This window comes from Schistocerca cancellata, chromosome 1 (genome assembly GCF_023864275.1).
Source record: "Schistocerca cancellata isolate TAMUIC-IGC-003103 chromosome 1, iqSchCanc2.1, whole genome shotgun sequence".
NCBI classification, from domain to species: Eukaryota; Metazoa; Arthropoda; class Insecta; order Orthoptera; family Acrididae; genus Schistocerca; species Schistocerca cancellata.
Window position 1 is genome coordinate 733,425,231 of NC_064626.1, and position 13,725 is coordinate 733,438,955.

General features: G+C 39.3%; 1 protein-coding gene across 2 annotated transcripts in view; it reads right to left on the reverse strand.

The window, feature by feature from the left end:
* LOC126185412 (nonsense-mediated mRNA decay factor SMG9) overlaps window positions 1-13,725 on the reverse strand; it is a 103,594-nt gene that overhangs the window by 38,053 nt on the left and 51,816 nt on the right. For both annotated transcript variants that reach the window (XM_049928129.1, XM_049928128.1), the window contains exon 6: window positions 4,164-4,311. In XM_049928129.1, coding sequence (XP_049784086.1) covers window positions 4,164-4,311 — 148 coding nt within the window. The remainder of the gene's footprint in view (window positions 1-4,163; window positions 4,312-13,725) is intronic.

Here is a 13,725-nt window from a genome sequence, read left to right on the forward strand (position 1 = left end):
AACTGAGGAAACTATCCAAGCCTTTAAATCATATATACAAGATGCATATTGTATGCTTGCATATGATGAACACAATTCCAAGTACTATTTCTTCAGTGATTAAATGACATTAATACCTAAATGCACTTTTTCTCAAATAGGATGTGTAGGGTACAAACCACAGAATCCACAAATAAGTCAGGGAAGAATACAGACTTCACATAAAAGAAAGTAGGATGTGAATACCAGAGCAAAAATTTCAGACAATCCAGCATAGCTAAATCACTACAAAAAGTATTGCAAAATACTAAGTCAGGTTATTAATATATCTCAAAGTTTGTATTTAAGCTGAAAAATAAATAACTGTATCAATAAAATCAAAATTATATGTAAGGTAATAAATAGTCAGATTGGTGCTGCCCCTTTAAAAAGAGGTGATGCTGCAAATGTTACAAATTATTGTCCTATTCACCTTCTTGCAGCATTATCTAAAGTCCTTGAAGAATAGCTGTATGCCATGATTATGAGACCTCTTGACAGCTTAAACATTACTAATAAAAACCAATACAAGTTTCAAAAAGATATCTCTACAACTGAAGCCATAAATTCATTCAAAAATGATGAGCTGGAATGCCTAAACAAGCAGACATTGCCAGTTGGTATATTCTGAGATTTTCCAAAAGCTTCCAACTGTGCTGGTCACAGGATATTTCTTGAGAAAACAAGTCACTTCAGATTCAGCTGACAAGTGTATAGCTAAGTAAATTCTTACCTGCAGGACAGTCACCAAACAGTAGTTTTAGATGTAAACAAACTGGTGGAAGGGTATTCTGACTGGGGAATGGTACTTTTTTCAGTCCCACATGGATTTGTCCTTGGTCCCCTACTATTTATCATTTATGTTAACAGCTGTCTTTGTCATCCAACAAAGCACATAAGTTTGCAATGTTTAGCAAAAAAATGAGCGTTGTGATTGACAGCAAAATATTCGCTAACTTAAAATACCACAGACAACCAACTGCTTACTAATAATCAGAAGTGGTTTACAGTACATCCACTAGCAATAAACCTATATAAAACTGATTACATCTAGTTCCATTCTGACCATAAAAGCTCCCAGAAGACTGTTATTGCACATGGACATCAGCAGACACAGTAAGCATATTGTTCAAAATTCTTAGGTGTCCATATAGGTAGCAAACCTTAGCTGAGACATCACATCGTACCTTGCAAGGACTGGACTCATCAATATTTGTGATCAGGTTAACTTCCAGTGCAGGGATTTCAGTATCTCAAAGCCTGCCTCTTTTCATTAATTCCACCCACTTCTGAGAGATAGTCATAAAGTTTTAATTATCACCACAAAAAATTAGGCTGAGACCATGAAACATGATGACAGTGTTAGTCATGCTACATGTTCACCGTTCAATGCAGCACATCTTTCACAATGATGGATCTCGGCTGTGGAAATCTATGTCAAGGCTGTTCAGGAAATGTTCCATCACAAAAATCACCTTGTTGTCATTCTAGAAATGACTGCCACATGAATGGTTTCTTCATATTAGGAAAGAGAGAAGTTGATGGGTGCCAGGTCAAAAGAACATTTGCAGTAAGAGCTGGGGAATTGTTGAGGAGCAAAAGCAACCCCTTGGACAGCTTTCAATAACCCTTCATATTGACAGCCTCCCATAACGTCATCAGGAGATTTCAGTAGCATGCTACTGTGATCTTTTGCCCCTTGTGAGCAAAATCTGTTATCATTACATCATGGCACTCACGAAAAATACTCAGAATCGATTTGCCTGATTATGGTTGGGCCTTCATGTTCTTTGCTGCTTGTGAATCCACATGTATCCATTGCTTGTTTTGCTCCTTGTCTTGGTGTCATAGTGATGCACACAGCACTCGTCCATGATGATTAGGTGGTGGCTAAAGAAGTCATTTGGATTGGTGTGACATTTCACTGCTGCTTTGCACCCTCCCAGACATTTTTCACCAGCTTTTAGAACTACTAGTGACAGTTTCTTCCATTTTTTATCATCACAGAAAAGTTATCCAGCAAGGAATGATATATGATGCAGACAGAGGTACAAGCTGAAACTTTCTGGCAGATTAAAACTGTGTTCCAGACCGAGACTCAGACCCTTTCATGGGCAAATGCACTCCTGACTCAGCTACCCAAGCACGACTCATGACTTATCCTCACAGCTTTAAGTTCACCAGTACTTAGTCTCCTATCCTCCAGACTTCACAGAAGTTCTCCTGTGAACTTTGCACGACTAGCACTCCTGGAAGAGAGGATATTGCAAAGACATGGCTTAGCCACAGCCTGGGGGATGTTTCCAGAATTAAATTTTCACTCTGCAGGTAGGGAGGTAAGAGACGAGGTACTAGAGGAATTAAAACTGTGAGGATGGGTTATGAGTCATGCCTGAGTAGCTCAGTTTGTAGATAACTTGCCCACAAATGTCCTGAGTTTGAGCCTCGATCCAGTAAAAAGTTTTCATCTTCCAAGAAGATGCAGAGTGAAAATTTCATTCCAGAGATACAAACTGTTGACACTCAAGATCTGCATTTTTATCAGAATAATGAAGTTCTGCCTCTGATGGTTATGAAAAATTATTCCAATACATGTATGGTATACAGCTAAGCATTATTGTGCATCTGATGAATGTTTTCAAAAACATGGCTATACTGACTGCGGCACACAATTCTACGACACATTTGTGTAAATAATATTGGATTTGGGCATACATTTTATAATCAGCACTCACTATCTGCTGCAAAAACACAATACTTAAGATCTATGTTCCAACACATTGTCACAGCATTGTCTTTTTTGACAACAATGAGTACTTTTACTCCACAGACTTGCTTTTCATTTTACTTATCAGGGGCTACATCAATGTCCCATTCCTCACTAACAACATGATCCAACAATTTGTCACTACATTCAGTCCAGAAGAACAGTGCAGCTGAATGTTTGCCATCTAATAAACAGCGAGTCCCACCAAACAGATCATTTAATATTTCCTTCTGTCATAGGTGTGTACACAGTACTATCAAAATGCCCACTCTCACAGACATCATGTGTTTGTGAAATTTCTGATAAGTGGAACACAGAATATTCTCTCAATCTGTCCTACCCAATTCTCACTCACTTTTGATAGCACTTAACATACATTTTTATATACTCAACTAAAAATTCACATCCATTTACGGACTAATGAGCCACTAAATACCTCGTCCCTGTAAATCTCTGATATTTGGTGGAAATTTCTGTTTGTCTCGTTCAAATGTTCAAATGTGTGTGAAATCTTATGGGGCTTAACTGCCAAGGTCATCAGTCCCTAAGCTTACACACTACTTAACCTAAATTATCCTAAGGACAAACAAACACACACACACACCCATGCCCGAGGGAGGACTCGAACCTCCGCCGGGACCAGCCGCACAGTCCATGACTGCAGCACCTTAGACCGCTCGACTAATCCCGTGCGGCCCTGTTTGTCTCGTATTTTACATATTTTTTGTTCATATTCACAAAGACATAATCATTACACATTGCTCAAAACTACAAGTAAATAGTGTATAGTTCTTGCCAAAACATTCACTTCTGTGTGGCAAATGCCCAAAATGGCAATCCCACTGTAGTCTCTCATGTTTCTTCGGTGGTATATGCCCCACTGATCTATTATTCTTGAATATTTTTGAGGTGATTTAGAACAAGGGATGGTAATCTCAGTCTGTGTGGGAATACTGCCACTGAAATCAATACACTCCATATGGCCTACCAAATATAAATTACAAGCATTCATTTGATTGGTGAAATTAAAGAAAAATCTTAGATATTCAAAAAGAATCAAGAACAAAGAGTTCTCAAAACAAACAGTTTTTGAGATACAAAAAATTAATTAAACAGAAAAACACACACACACACACACACACACACACACACACACACACACACAGAGAGAGAGAGAGAGAGAGAGAAATATGCTGCTAGTGAAAATTTATTAGCTTTGGTTGAAGAGGAGTGGAATGTAAAATGCTGGTGGTGGTGGTGGTGGTGGTGGCAGTATAATTTTTTTTCTTGTAGTTCTGATTCATGGTTGACCCATTATTTAAGTACAAACTAGATTCAGAAAGTTTTGTGAGTGGCACATGAATAAATTGATTATTACCTGCATCAGGCTTACATTCCCTGGATTATAATCATCTGGGGATGTTTTTGTATGAACTAGCAAGAGATGAGGATAATATTCTACTAGCTCATCATCAGCATTGAAGACTGTTGTTGAAGGTTTGAGCATCTCTGCTGTCTGTATAAACCTAGAAATATAAAAATCAGTAGTGCATTAGAGGTATAAGAAAATATTAACTGAAACATTTAATTTTCATTTACAACGATAAATACACTGCTCTGAAAAATTTAAGGATGAGATGGATAAAGTAACATAACACACTAATTATTTTCTGGAAATGAATGAAAGTGTTCAAGTATGCTGCCAGAAGTCTTCCAGTCATGTACGGATAGCTGGGTGTCACATGGTGTGAGGTGGACGTGTGTCCACGTGTGACTACAGCACCAAATGGGGCTGGTCCCACAACACAAGGCAGATGAAGGAATGGGAAAAGACAATGGGTGTAAATTAGTGAGAAGTTTTGGTGCACTGGGGTAGTGTTCTTATAATTACAACATTGCCCGGAGACAACATATGGATGACTTCCCGTGGGGAAAAATCATAGAAAATTGGTCACAATAAATTCCATGGTATACAGTCACTGTAAAGAAACTTCTAAAGAAACAGAGATTACTGCATAATAGATGTAAAACAAAGTGTACAGCTACAGGTAGAGATATGCTGAATGAAATGCATTTGGCTGCCAAGAAAGCAATGCATGAACCTTTGTAGGACTACCGTAGCAGAATATTGTCAAATGATCTTTCACAAAAGCTGAAGAAACTCTGGTCATATGTAAAGGCTGTTAGTGGCACTAAAGTTGGTGTCAAGTCACTCACAGACAAGGGAGGAACTGAGATTGAGGGTACCAAAGTAAAAGCAGAAATACTTAATTCTGTTTCTAAATGTTCCTTTACAAAAGAAAATCCAGGAGAACTGCCCCAGTTTAATCCTCATAGCAGTGATAAGATGACTGAAACAAGTGTGTGTCAGTGGCATTGAGCAACAGCCAAAATCATTAAAATTGAGCAAAAGCTCCAAGGCCTGACGTAATTCCTATCAGATTCTATACTGAATTTTTGGCCATGATAGCCCCTGTTTTAAATATAAACTGAAGTGACCCAAGGTAAAGAACCACTTATGTGCAGGGTGGGTTGTGGCAATGAATCATGGTGAGGGTGCAGCCATTATCATCTCACAAAAACAATATCAGAAAGTTAAACATTTCATCAAGATACATGTTAGTACATTCGCAGCACTGCAGTGTGGCAGTGATACCCCCTTTTGCACTTGGCATGGTTTACTCTTGTTGTGCTGCAATTGCCAGCTTTTGGCCAAGATGCCCAGAAGCCCACTAGGCAGCAGGTGCCCTATACAGGGCAAGGTGTGGCTTCTCACAGAAGGTGCCAATGGCATGGAAGCCTGCTGGGACTCTTGTATGGGATCACAGCCTCCAGGAGAGGAACTTGCCCCTGCAAGTGAAGTGGCAAGTATAGGAGTGTGGCAGCTGTACCACCATGGGCTCAATCTGCTGTCCCCCAGGGCAGGAGACTGGCTGCTGCTGAAGTAAGCCTGGAGCCAGCTCACCTATAGAAAGACACCATGTGTAGGGAGGACGACTTGGTGCTAGAAGACAGCCCGGGAGTGACGGAGGCTCAAACTTTGGATGGCTGTTAGCTCACCCATTGCACTCTGGCACCTAGCATAGTCCTCTCATCATAGTAGCTGCTGCAGGACTGTGGATACCTCTGTGAGGATTGAAGCTTATTTATACTGGCCGTGTCAATGTGCTGTTTCCAGCCACAAACGAAATTACAAATCTGTGGTTTGACAGAGTAAAACTTGCTGGACCCACCCTTCAAGAGCCTGTCCTCTGCATCGACAGGATTACAGTGCTCAGGCTGGCGTGCCTTGCAATGCACAAACAGCCTCATTGCTGCAGCCAGCATGCCAGCACTATGGCGTCTGCTGGCTGCTTATGGCTTCTTCAATTGTTGTGCCTGAGCTGCCATTTTCCACAGCAAGGCCCAAAAAATTATGATGGCACTACAAATCTGTTGCAGATGCCTTGAACAAAAAACTGTGTCCTGTAGTTGGAAAAAAATACAGGTCACACCCAATTGCTAGAAAGGTAGCAGAAATGATCCACTAAAGTACCATCCCACATCCTTGACATCTATTTACTGCAACATCTTAGAACATATTCTGTGCTCAAACATAATGAGGAATCTGGAACATAATTAGCTCCTCGATTGCAATAATAACTCAGACTTTTTACAGATGATCAGTTCTCTACAACGAAGTACTATCTGAAAGAAGGTGCATAAATATTCAGTCAGATCTTGATAAGATTTCAAAGTGGTGCAAAGATTGGAAACTTGCTTTAAAGGTTCAGAAATGCAAAACTGTCCACTTCATAAAATGAAAACATAATATCCTACAACTATAGTATCAATGAGTCACTGCTGAAACTGGTCAACTCATACAGATAGCTGGGTGTAACACTTTCTAGGATGCAAAACGGAACAGTAACATAGGCTCAGTCACAGGTATAGCAGGTGCCACACTTCGGTTTATTGGCAGAATACTATGGAAATGCAAACAATCTACAGATGAGATTGCTTACACACCACTTGTGTGACCCATCCTAAAATACCACTCAAGTACGTGGGACCCATACCAAATAGGACTATCAGGGGATACTGAATATATACAAAGGGCAGCAGGAATTGTCACAGGTTTCTTTCAGCCATGGGAGAGAGTCACAGAGATCCAGAGAAAACTGAACTGGTAGATTCTTGAAAATATATGTATACTTTCGCTCTGGTAGGATTGTGAGGACAAGATCAGACTAATTCCAGCACATATGGATACAGCTATATTTCCTGCACTCCATATGAGAATGAATGAGAAAAGCTGGACTAACTGCTACAGTGGGATGTACTCTCTGCCATGCACTTCACAGTGTTTCGCAGAGTACAGAAGTAGCTGTAAATGTATGACTTCTTAGCCTTTCCCAGCATAATAAGTCTTTAAAGTCTCCGAGGATTTGGGTTTGCGGCTGGGTACTAAAATCAACTCGATTCAATATTTCAGCAATCCAACTGTTCATCATCTTCAGGACAACGCTGCTGCTGCTGCCGCTTCTGAGTCCCGCTGAGAACTGATCAGTTCTCAGTGGGACCCCACAGCAGCAGCAGCAGCAGCAGCAGCATTATCCTGAAGACGATGAACAGTTGGATCACTGAATATTGGATCACGTTAATTTTAGGATCCGGCAGCAAACCTGAAAAGACTTTCAAAAGCTGTGGATGTAGATTTAGTTTCACCCAAGGGGCTTTCATTAAATCTGTGCTGATTCTTTGAGAGAAGTCTGTTTTTCTCCAGGAACCTCATGATGTTTGTGGTTAGACTATGAGCTAGGAGCAGCAAACAGTTTGACAACAGAGCTGTTGCTCTGTAATCCTCTTTATCTAATTTTTACCTTTTTTGTAAACATGATTGACCTGAGTTCTTTTTCAGTCACTTGAGTATGGTTTGTCTTACTTAGAACATTATTTATTCTGTTAATATGAGATTGGTGCATAACTTCACTCTGTTTTTAATTTTGCATGTTGGTATTCTGGCTGCTATGATTTTATTTATCAATTGTAGTTCACTGTTGCTATTTGAGTTTACATATTGTCATTTTGTCATCTGGAGATAGTGAGTGGAGCTATGGATGCTAGAAAATGGAGTGCCAAATGGAGAAATCACAATATTTTTACATATCTTTCTGTTGGAGTTCAATAGAGGAGTGACAGCAGTGGAGACAGCCAGAAACAATTGTGCTGTGTATAAGGATAATGCTACTGGACAGAGCATGGCAAGGAAATGGTTTACTCATTTTGAGGAGGAGCATTTTGACATTAGCGGCTCCATGTTCGGAAGACCTTCAGGGTTTGATGAAGATCATTTAAACACATTAATCCACAATTATCCACATCAATGTACTTGAGAACTGGCAAATGTGATTAATCCATCATTGTGTGACATCTGCATGCAATGAGAATGGCTCAAAAATTGGGTGCATGGGTGGCACATGCTCTAAGCCAAAATCACAAAAATTTGTGGGTGGTCATATGTGCACCTCTGCTTGTGCATTATTAACTGGCCCGTGAACAATACCGACCATTCCTATCTTGTATCATTACTGATGATGAGAAATGATGTCATTATGCTAACATAAGGGAAAAAAAAGACCTGTGAACATCCACAAAAAATAATGTTATGCATCTGGTGAAACAGCAAGGGTGTGTTGTACTATGAAATGTTTCCCCAAGGAGTAACCATCACTGCTGGCATATATTGTCAATAACTGAGACATCTTACAGACGCATTCCAAGAACAAACCCGTCTGAATTCGGCTAGACCAATGAAAACCACTATACAGGAGTTGGGTTGGGAAGTCATTCCACATCAACTTTATTACACTCCAAGATTTTCACCTTTTCCGCATTCTATCAAACAATCTTCAAGGAACTTCCTTTCCAGATGAAAATCCACTCCAAATAAGACTTGGTGAGTTCTTGCCTCAGAACCACGTGATTTCTACAGTCATTGAATCAAAAAGTTACCTCAGTGTTGTAAACAGTGAAAGAGCATATATTACTCATGACTAAAGTCTCTGTCATGTGTATTAAACTTATAGAAAAAACTATGAACTTATGCACAAACTCAATATAATATTGTATTTGAGCTCCAAGGTTAAGATTAATGCTCTTAGGTGGCAACATAGATTGCTATTGTGGTGGACAAGAAAGCAGTACGTGCAACTGGAATGATGGTTGCTAGGCTGGCAATACCATATGGCACTGAAAGTATGCCAGTAGTATGGGACGACTACGTGAGTCGTGATGGTGAATATAACTTGGTAAGTCTAAACGTTGGGGAGCCATTGAGACTTGTGTGCGGTGCTGCTACCTTTCTTACAAAGTGACAATTATTGAACCAAGTGAAAAAAATGTAAATTAGTTACAAACTACAGTGTGCACATACTATTCAACATGTAAACATCACTATACATATTCAGATTTAAGTTATGACATGTTCGATATGCTTGCCATCATTGGCGATAATTGGTGCAGACAAATAGCGAAATTCTGCATGACCCGCTGAAGTGTCAGAACATCAATGCTCTCGATGACCTCCTGAATGGCTGTTTACAGCTCAGCAGTGGTTTTGGAGTTATTGAAGTACACCTTGTCTTTAATATAGCCTCACAACATGGAGACATGTGTTCAGATCCGGAGAATATGGCAGTCAATCAAGGCCCATGCCAGTGGCCTCTGAGTACCCCAGAGCCAGAATGTGGTCCCAGAAGTGCTCCTCCAGGACATCATACACTTTTCTGCTTTGATGGAGTTGACCTCCATCTTGCATGAACCACATCTTGTCAAAAGCAAGCTCACTTTGGATAATGGGGCTGAAATCATCTTCCAAAACCTTCATGTACTGTTTAGTGGTCACGTGCCATCAAGGAATATCACACCAATTATTCCATGACTGGACACTGCACAACACACAGCCACCCATTGAGAGTGAAGAGACTTCGATCACAAAATGCGAATTCTCAGTCCCCCAAACATGCCAATTTTGCTGTTGACTATCCCATCCAAATGAAAGCGGGCTTCATCGATAAATCAGACCATACGCATGTGCATCATAATTCTCATCATTCCTCATGGTCAACCATGCAGTTTTTTATTTCATAAAGTTCAATAATTGTCACCCTGTATGTTAGATGTTGTTGGAAACCAATACTGACATAATAATTGTTACGTGCAGTCCTAAAGTGATTAAAGCTTTGCTTCCATAATTTTATTATGCAGTAAACTATATTAAGAAGCAAATGATATTTAATATTCTACCAACAATGTACAAATAATTCCTAAGTTATGCAAAGGTTACTAGAGCTTTCTATTGCAAACCAAGCATCTAAGTCAGCAATAGGATATCTGATATCTGTCTCTCCAACTCCCCCCCCCCCCCCCCCCCCCACACAATTTTCCATTATCTTTGAGATTAACTGTAACAAACTGTGTCGTTTTGCGATATTTTTACAGTGTTTGTTAATAACTGCAGCAAAATGGCATCCCGGAATATTATTTAAAGTAAATTACTGACCTGATTTCTATTCATAGTCACATAAGCAGACTTTGCATCTCTGATTGACTCCAATCCACTATAAGATTTGCTCTGGGAGACTACATCTTTAAGAACAATGCAAAGATCACGTGGGAAGAAGTCCTACATGACAATTCACTAAAGTAATCAGGGAAGATTAGCCTTAAAACTTCTGGTTCCAGGTGAATAACACTGACCAGTTCCACTGGACTTTGTCTCTGTCACCTACTACAAATACGTAGCTAAACTGAGAATTATTTACAGAGGTTTAGCATGATTGGCGGATCCTGCAACACAGCACTGACTTCAGGAATAATTTTCAAAACATCTATCTTTAGGATAGGGGATGTGTTTTTAAAATACTTATGCTGAAGATAAGAAATACAAAAAGTGTCACAATAAACTGTAAAGTTAGGACTGCACAAGAAGTGACTTTGAATTAAAAGTGAATGTAATAGGTAGCTTGCGGAGGGCTACACAAAAGTATAATGGCATGTGCCATGGAATATAGTAAGTTCACGTTGCAAAAAATTTAAGGTCATGTGCAAGGGTTATGAACATTTTGTGGATGAAATATCATGAACAATCATGATGAAGGCAACATGAAGAAGAAGACAGACAGCAGCAGCAGATGTGGTGAAGCCAGTCATGCACCCTGAGGTAAGAATCACATTTTGTAGAGACATCATGAAAAGTAGTTCAAAGTCACTGAGAGTCGCATGGGGGTGCAGGTGAGGCACATAATGCAGACAGCCGGCATGCGGGCATGGTGCCAAGACATCCTGAACCAGCTACTCCACCCAGAAGGTGCAAAAACTTACTGAAAGTAAGTCAAGGATCATATTAGTTACAAGAGAGGATTAAATTATTAGAATTAAATACTGTGGCATATGCTCTTACTCAGAAGGCAAAGGGGACACAGGATGAGTGATTTAGAGTAAACTGAGGAGCAGGATGGAAGAGAGTATATTAAAGAAACTATAATAAACCTCAAAAGTGAACAAGACTGAATTAGCAATGATCAATAAAAGTTGTGTATTGTATTATACCTCTAGAGGATGGGCAGTTGGCCGCTGCAGTTTTATTCGGGCCACTACCAACAACCAGAGAAGGTTTTAATTATGTTTCTGTGATCATGGAAGCTTTTTGAATCTTTTGAGAGTCTATCCCTTACAGAGAAGTTCTGGGACTAGTCAACTGAGGAAAAATTACTTATCCACTGTATACAAACCTATGAAAATACTTAGTGATAATGGGCCTCAGGCTTAGTCCAAATCTTGGAATGACACACTGGAAAAGTTAAACATAAAGGCCATATACATGTAAAATTAATTCTGTTCCATTCTGGTCGGCTGGTACAGTAACTATTTTGAATTATTAAAAATTGAAAGATTGTCTGGATTGAAAAGTTATTTAATTTCAATCACACTTTTGGGGTATCATCAGACTCTGCAAAAGTTATGAAATCTATCCATCATAGACTCAAAAAGAATGAGAGGTGGACCTTAAGCACACCAGCAGACACCGCCGCAACAGCACAGCCCACAACTGCTCTTAAAAAGGTATAAATGTTGTATCAGCTGTGCACATCACAATTGATCCATTTAGTAGTTACACAAATGTTACAAATATGATAGCCTAGAAACATGGAAAAAGGCAAGGCCCCATGACGAGATGACCGTGTGTGTGTGTGTGTGTGTGTGTGTGTGTGTGTGTGTAAGGGGGAGTAGAGGAGGAATGCTTGGGGGGGGGGGGGGAGGGGGGGATGCCTTCCCATGTGAAATTTTTTGTGTTTGGCATTAAAAGCACTGGAACCGAGGGCACTGTGGATAATAATTTTGTGTTTATGTGTAATAATAGTAGGTAGCTACACAGTGTTCATACGAATTACTATCAGGCAATACCCTGGCAACAGAAAAACGTGAATGTAATGTTCATCTGCATGTATAAAAGAAGATAGAAAAGAAGGAAGATTAAGGTTAAATGTCCTATGACAATGAGGTCATTAGAAACTAAGCTTGTACTGTTCCAAGGATGAGGAAGAAACTGGTGGTGCACTCTCTTAAAAGAAGCATCTCAAAATTTGACTGGAGTGATTTGGGAAAATCACAGAAAACTTAAATTGAAAACCTAAATCAAGACGGTAGAATGTAGATTGGAGCCATCGATCTTTCTGATGCAAGTCCTACGTGCTAAGCACTGTACCATCTCACTTGTTTCTGCAAGCATAAAACATTATCTAGGTAAAGGGTATTGTGTTAATGGATGGACTTGAAATGCTGGATATTCTTTGTTATTCTCATTATATTAGTTGTTTATTATGCTAAATTATGGTAAAGGATATTAGTATTGTGAAAGCATGGCAAACAGAAATTGAATTTTAGCATAATCTGAAGAAAAAGGAAGTTAGTTTGAATTTGATGCATTTTGTAATTTTGGAAGCTTTGGTCATTTTGTAGCAATGCACCAAAAAAATAAATTAATGAAAAGCTCTTGTTCAAGGAAATCTGTGGTGAAAAACCATTTCTCAATTAACATAATTCAAGGAGCAAGCAGAGAGTTTCATTCAAAACTGTTTTTGATGCTTGGGAAACAAAGTTTGCTGCATAGAGACAAATGACAAAAATATATACACTACCCTATGTACCATAATTCGATGACCATACTAATTTCAAAATTGGAATTTTGATATCCGAAATCTCAATTGTGAAAAAATGGGGATATGTAAGTTTTCTCCTATTTTGAAAACCTTTTATTTTGTTAGTTCAACACTGTATGTGAGCACTACAGTTAAGATGAATTAGTCACTCTCCTAAGTAACAATAGAGATTTTGCTGTGGCAAGTAAGAAAGCAGTTCCCATGACTGGAATGCTGGCTGCTAGGGTCAAAATGCCATAAGGTGTTGAAAATATGCCATAGGAAGACTATGCGACTTGTTAGTGCAAATCTAACTTGGTGAGTCTAAACACTGGGAACCCACCGACATTTAAGTGTGGAGGTGCTACTTTTCTTATATACTGAGGCACCAAAGAAACTGGTACAAACATCTGTATTCAAATACAGAGATATGTAAACAGGCAAAATACGGCACTGCAGTCAGCAATGTCTATGTAAAACAACAAGTGTCTGGTGCAGTTGTTAGATCGTTACTGCTGCTACAATGGCAGGTTATCAAGATTTAAGTGAGTTATAACATGGTGTTATAGTCAGTGCATGAGCAGTGGGACACAACATCTCAAAGGTAGCAATGAAGTGAGGATCTTCCCGTACAACCAATTCAGAGTGTACTGTGAATATCAGGAATCCAGTTAAAAATCAAATCTTCAATACTGCTGCGACCAGAAAAAGATAGTGCAAAAACGGGACCAGAAACGACTGAAGAGAATTGTTCAACAT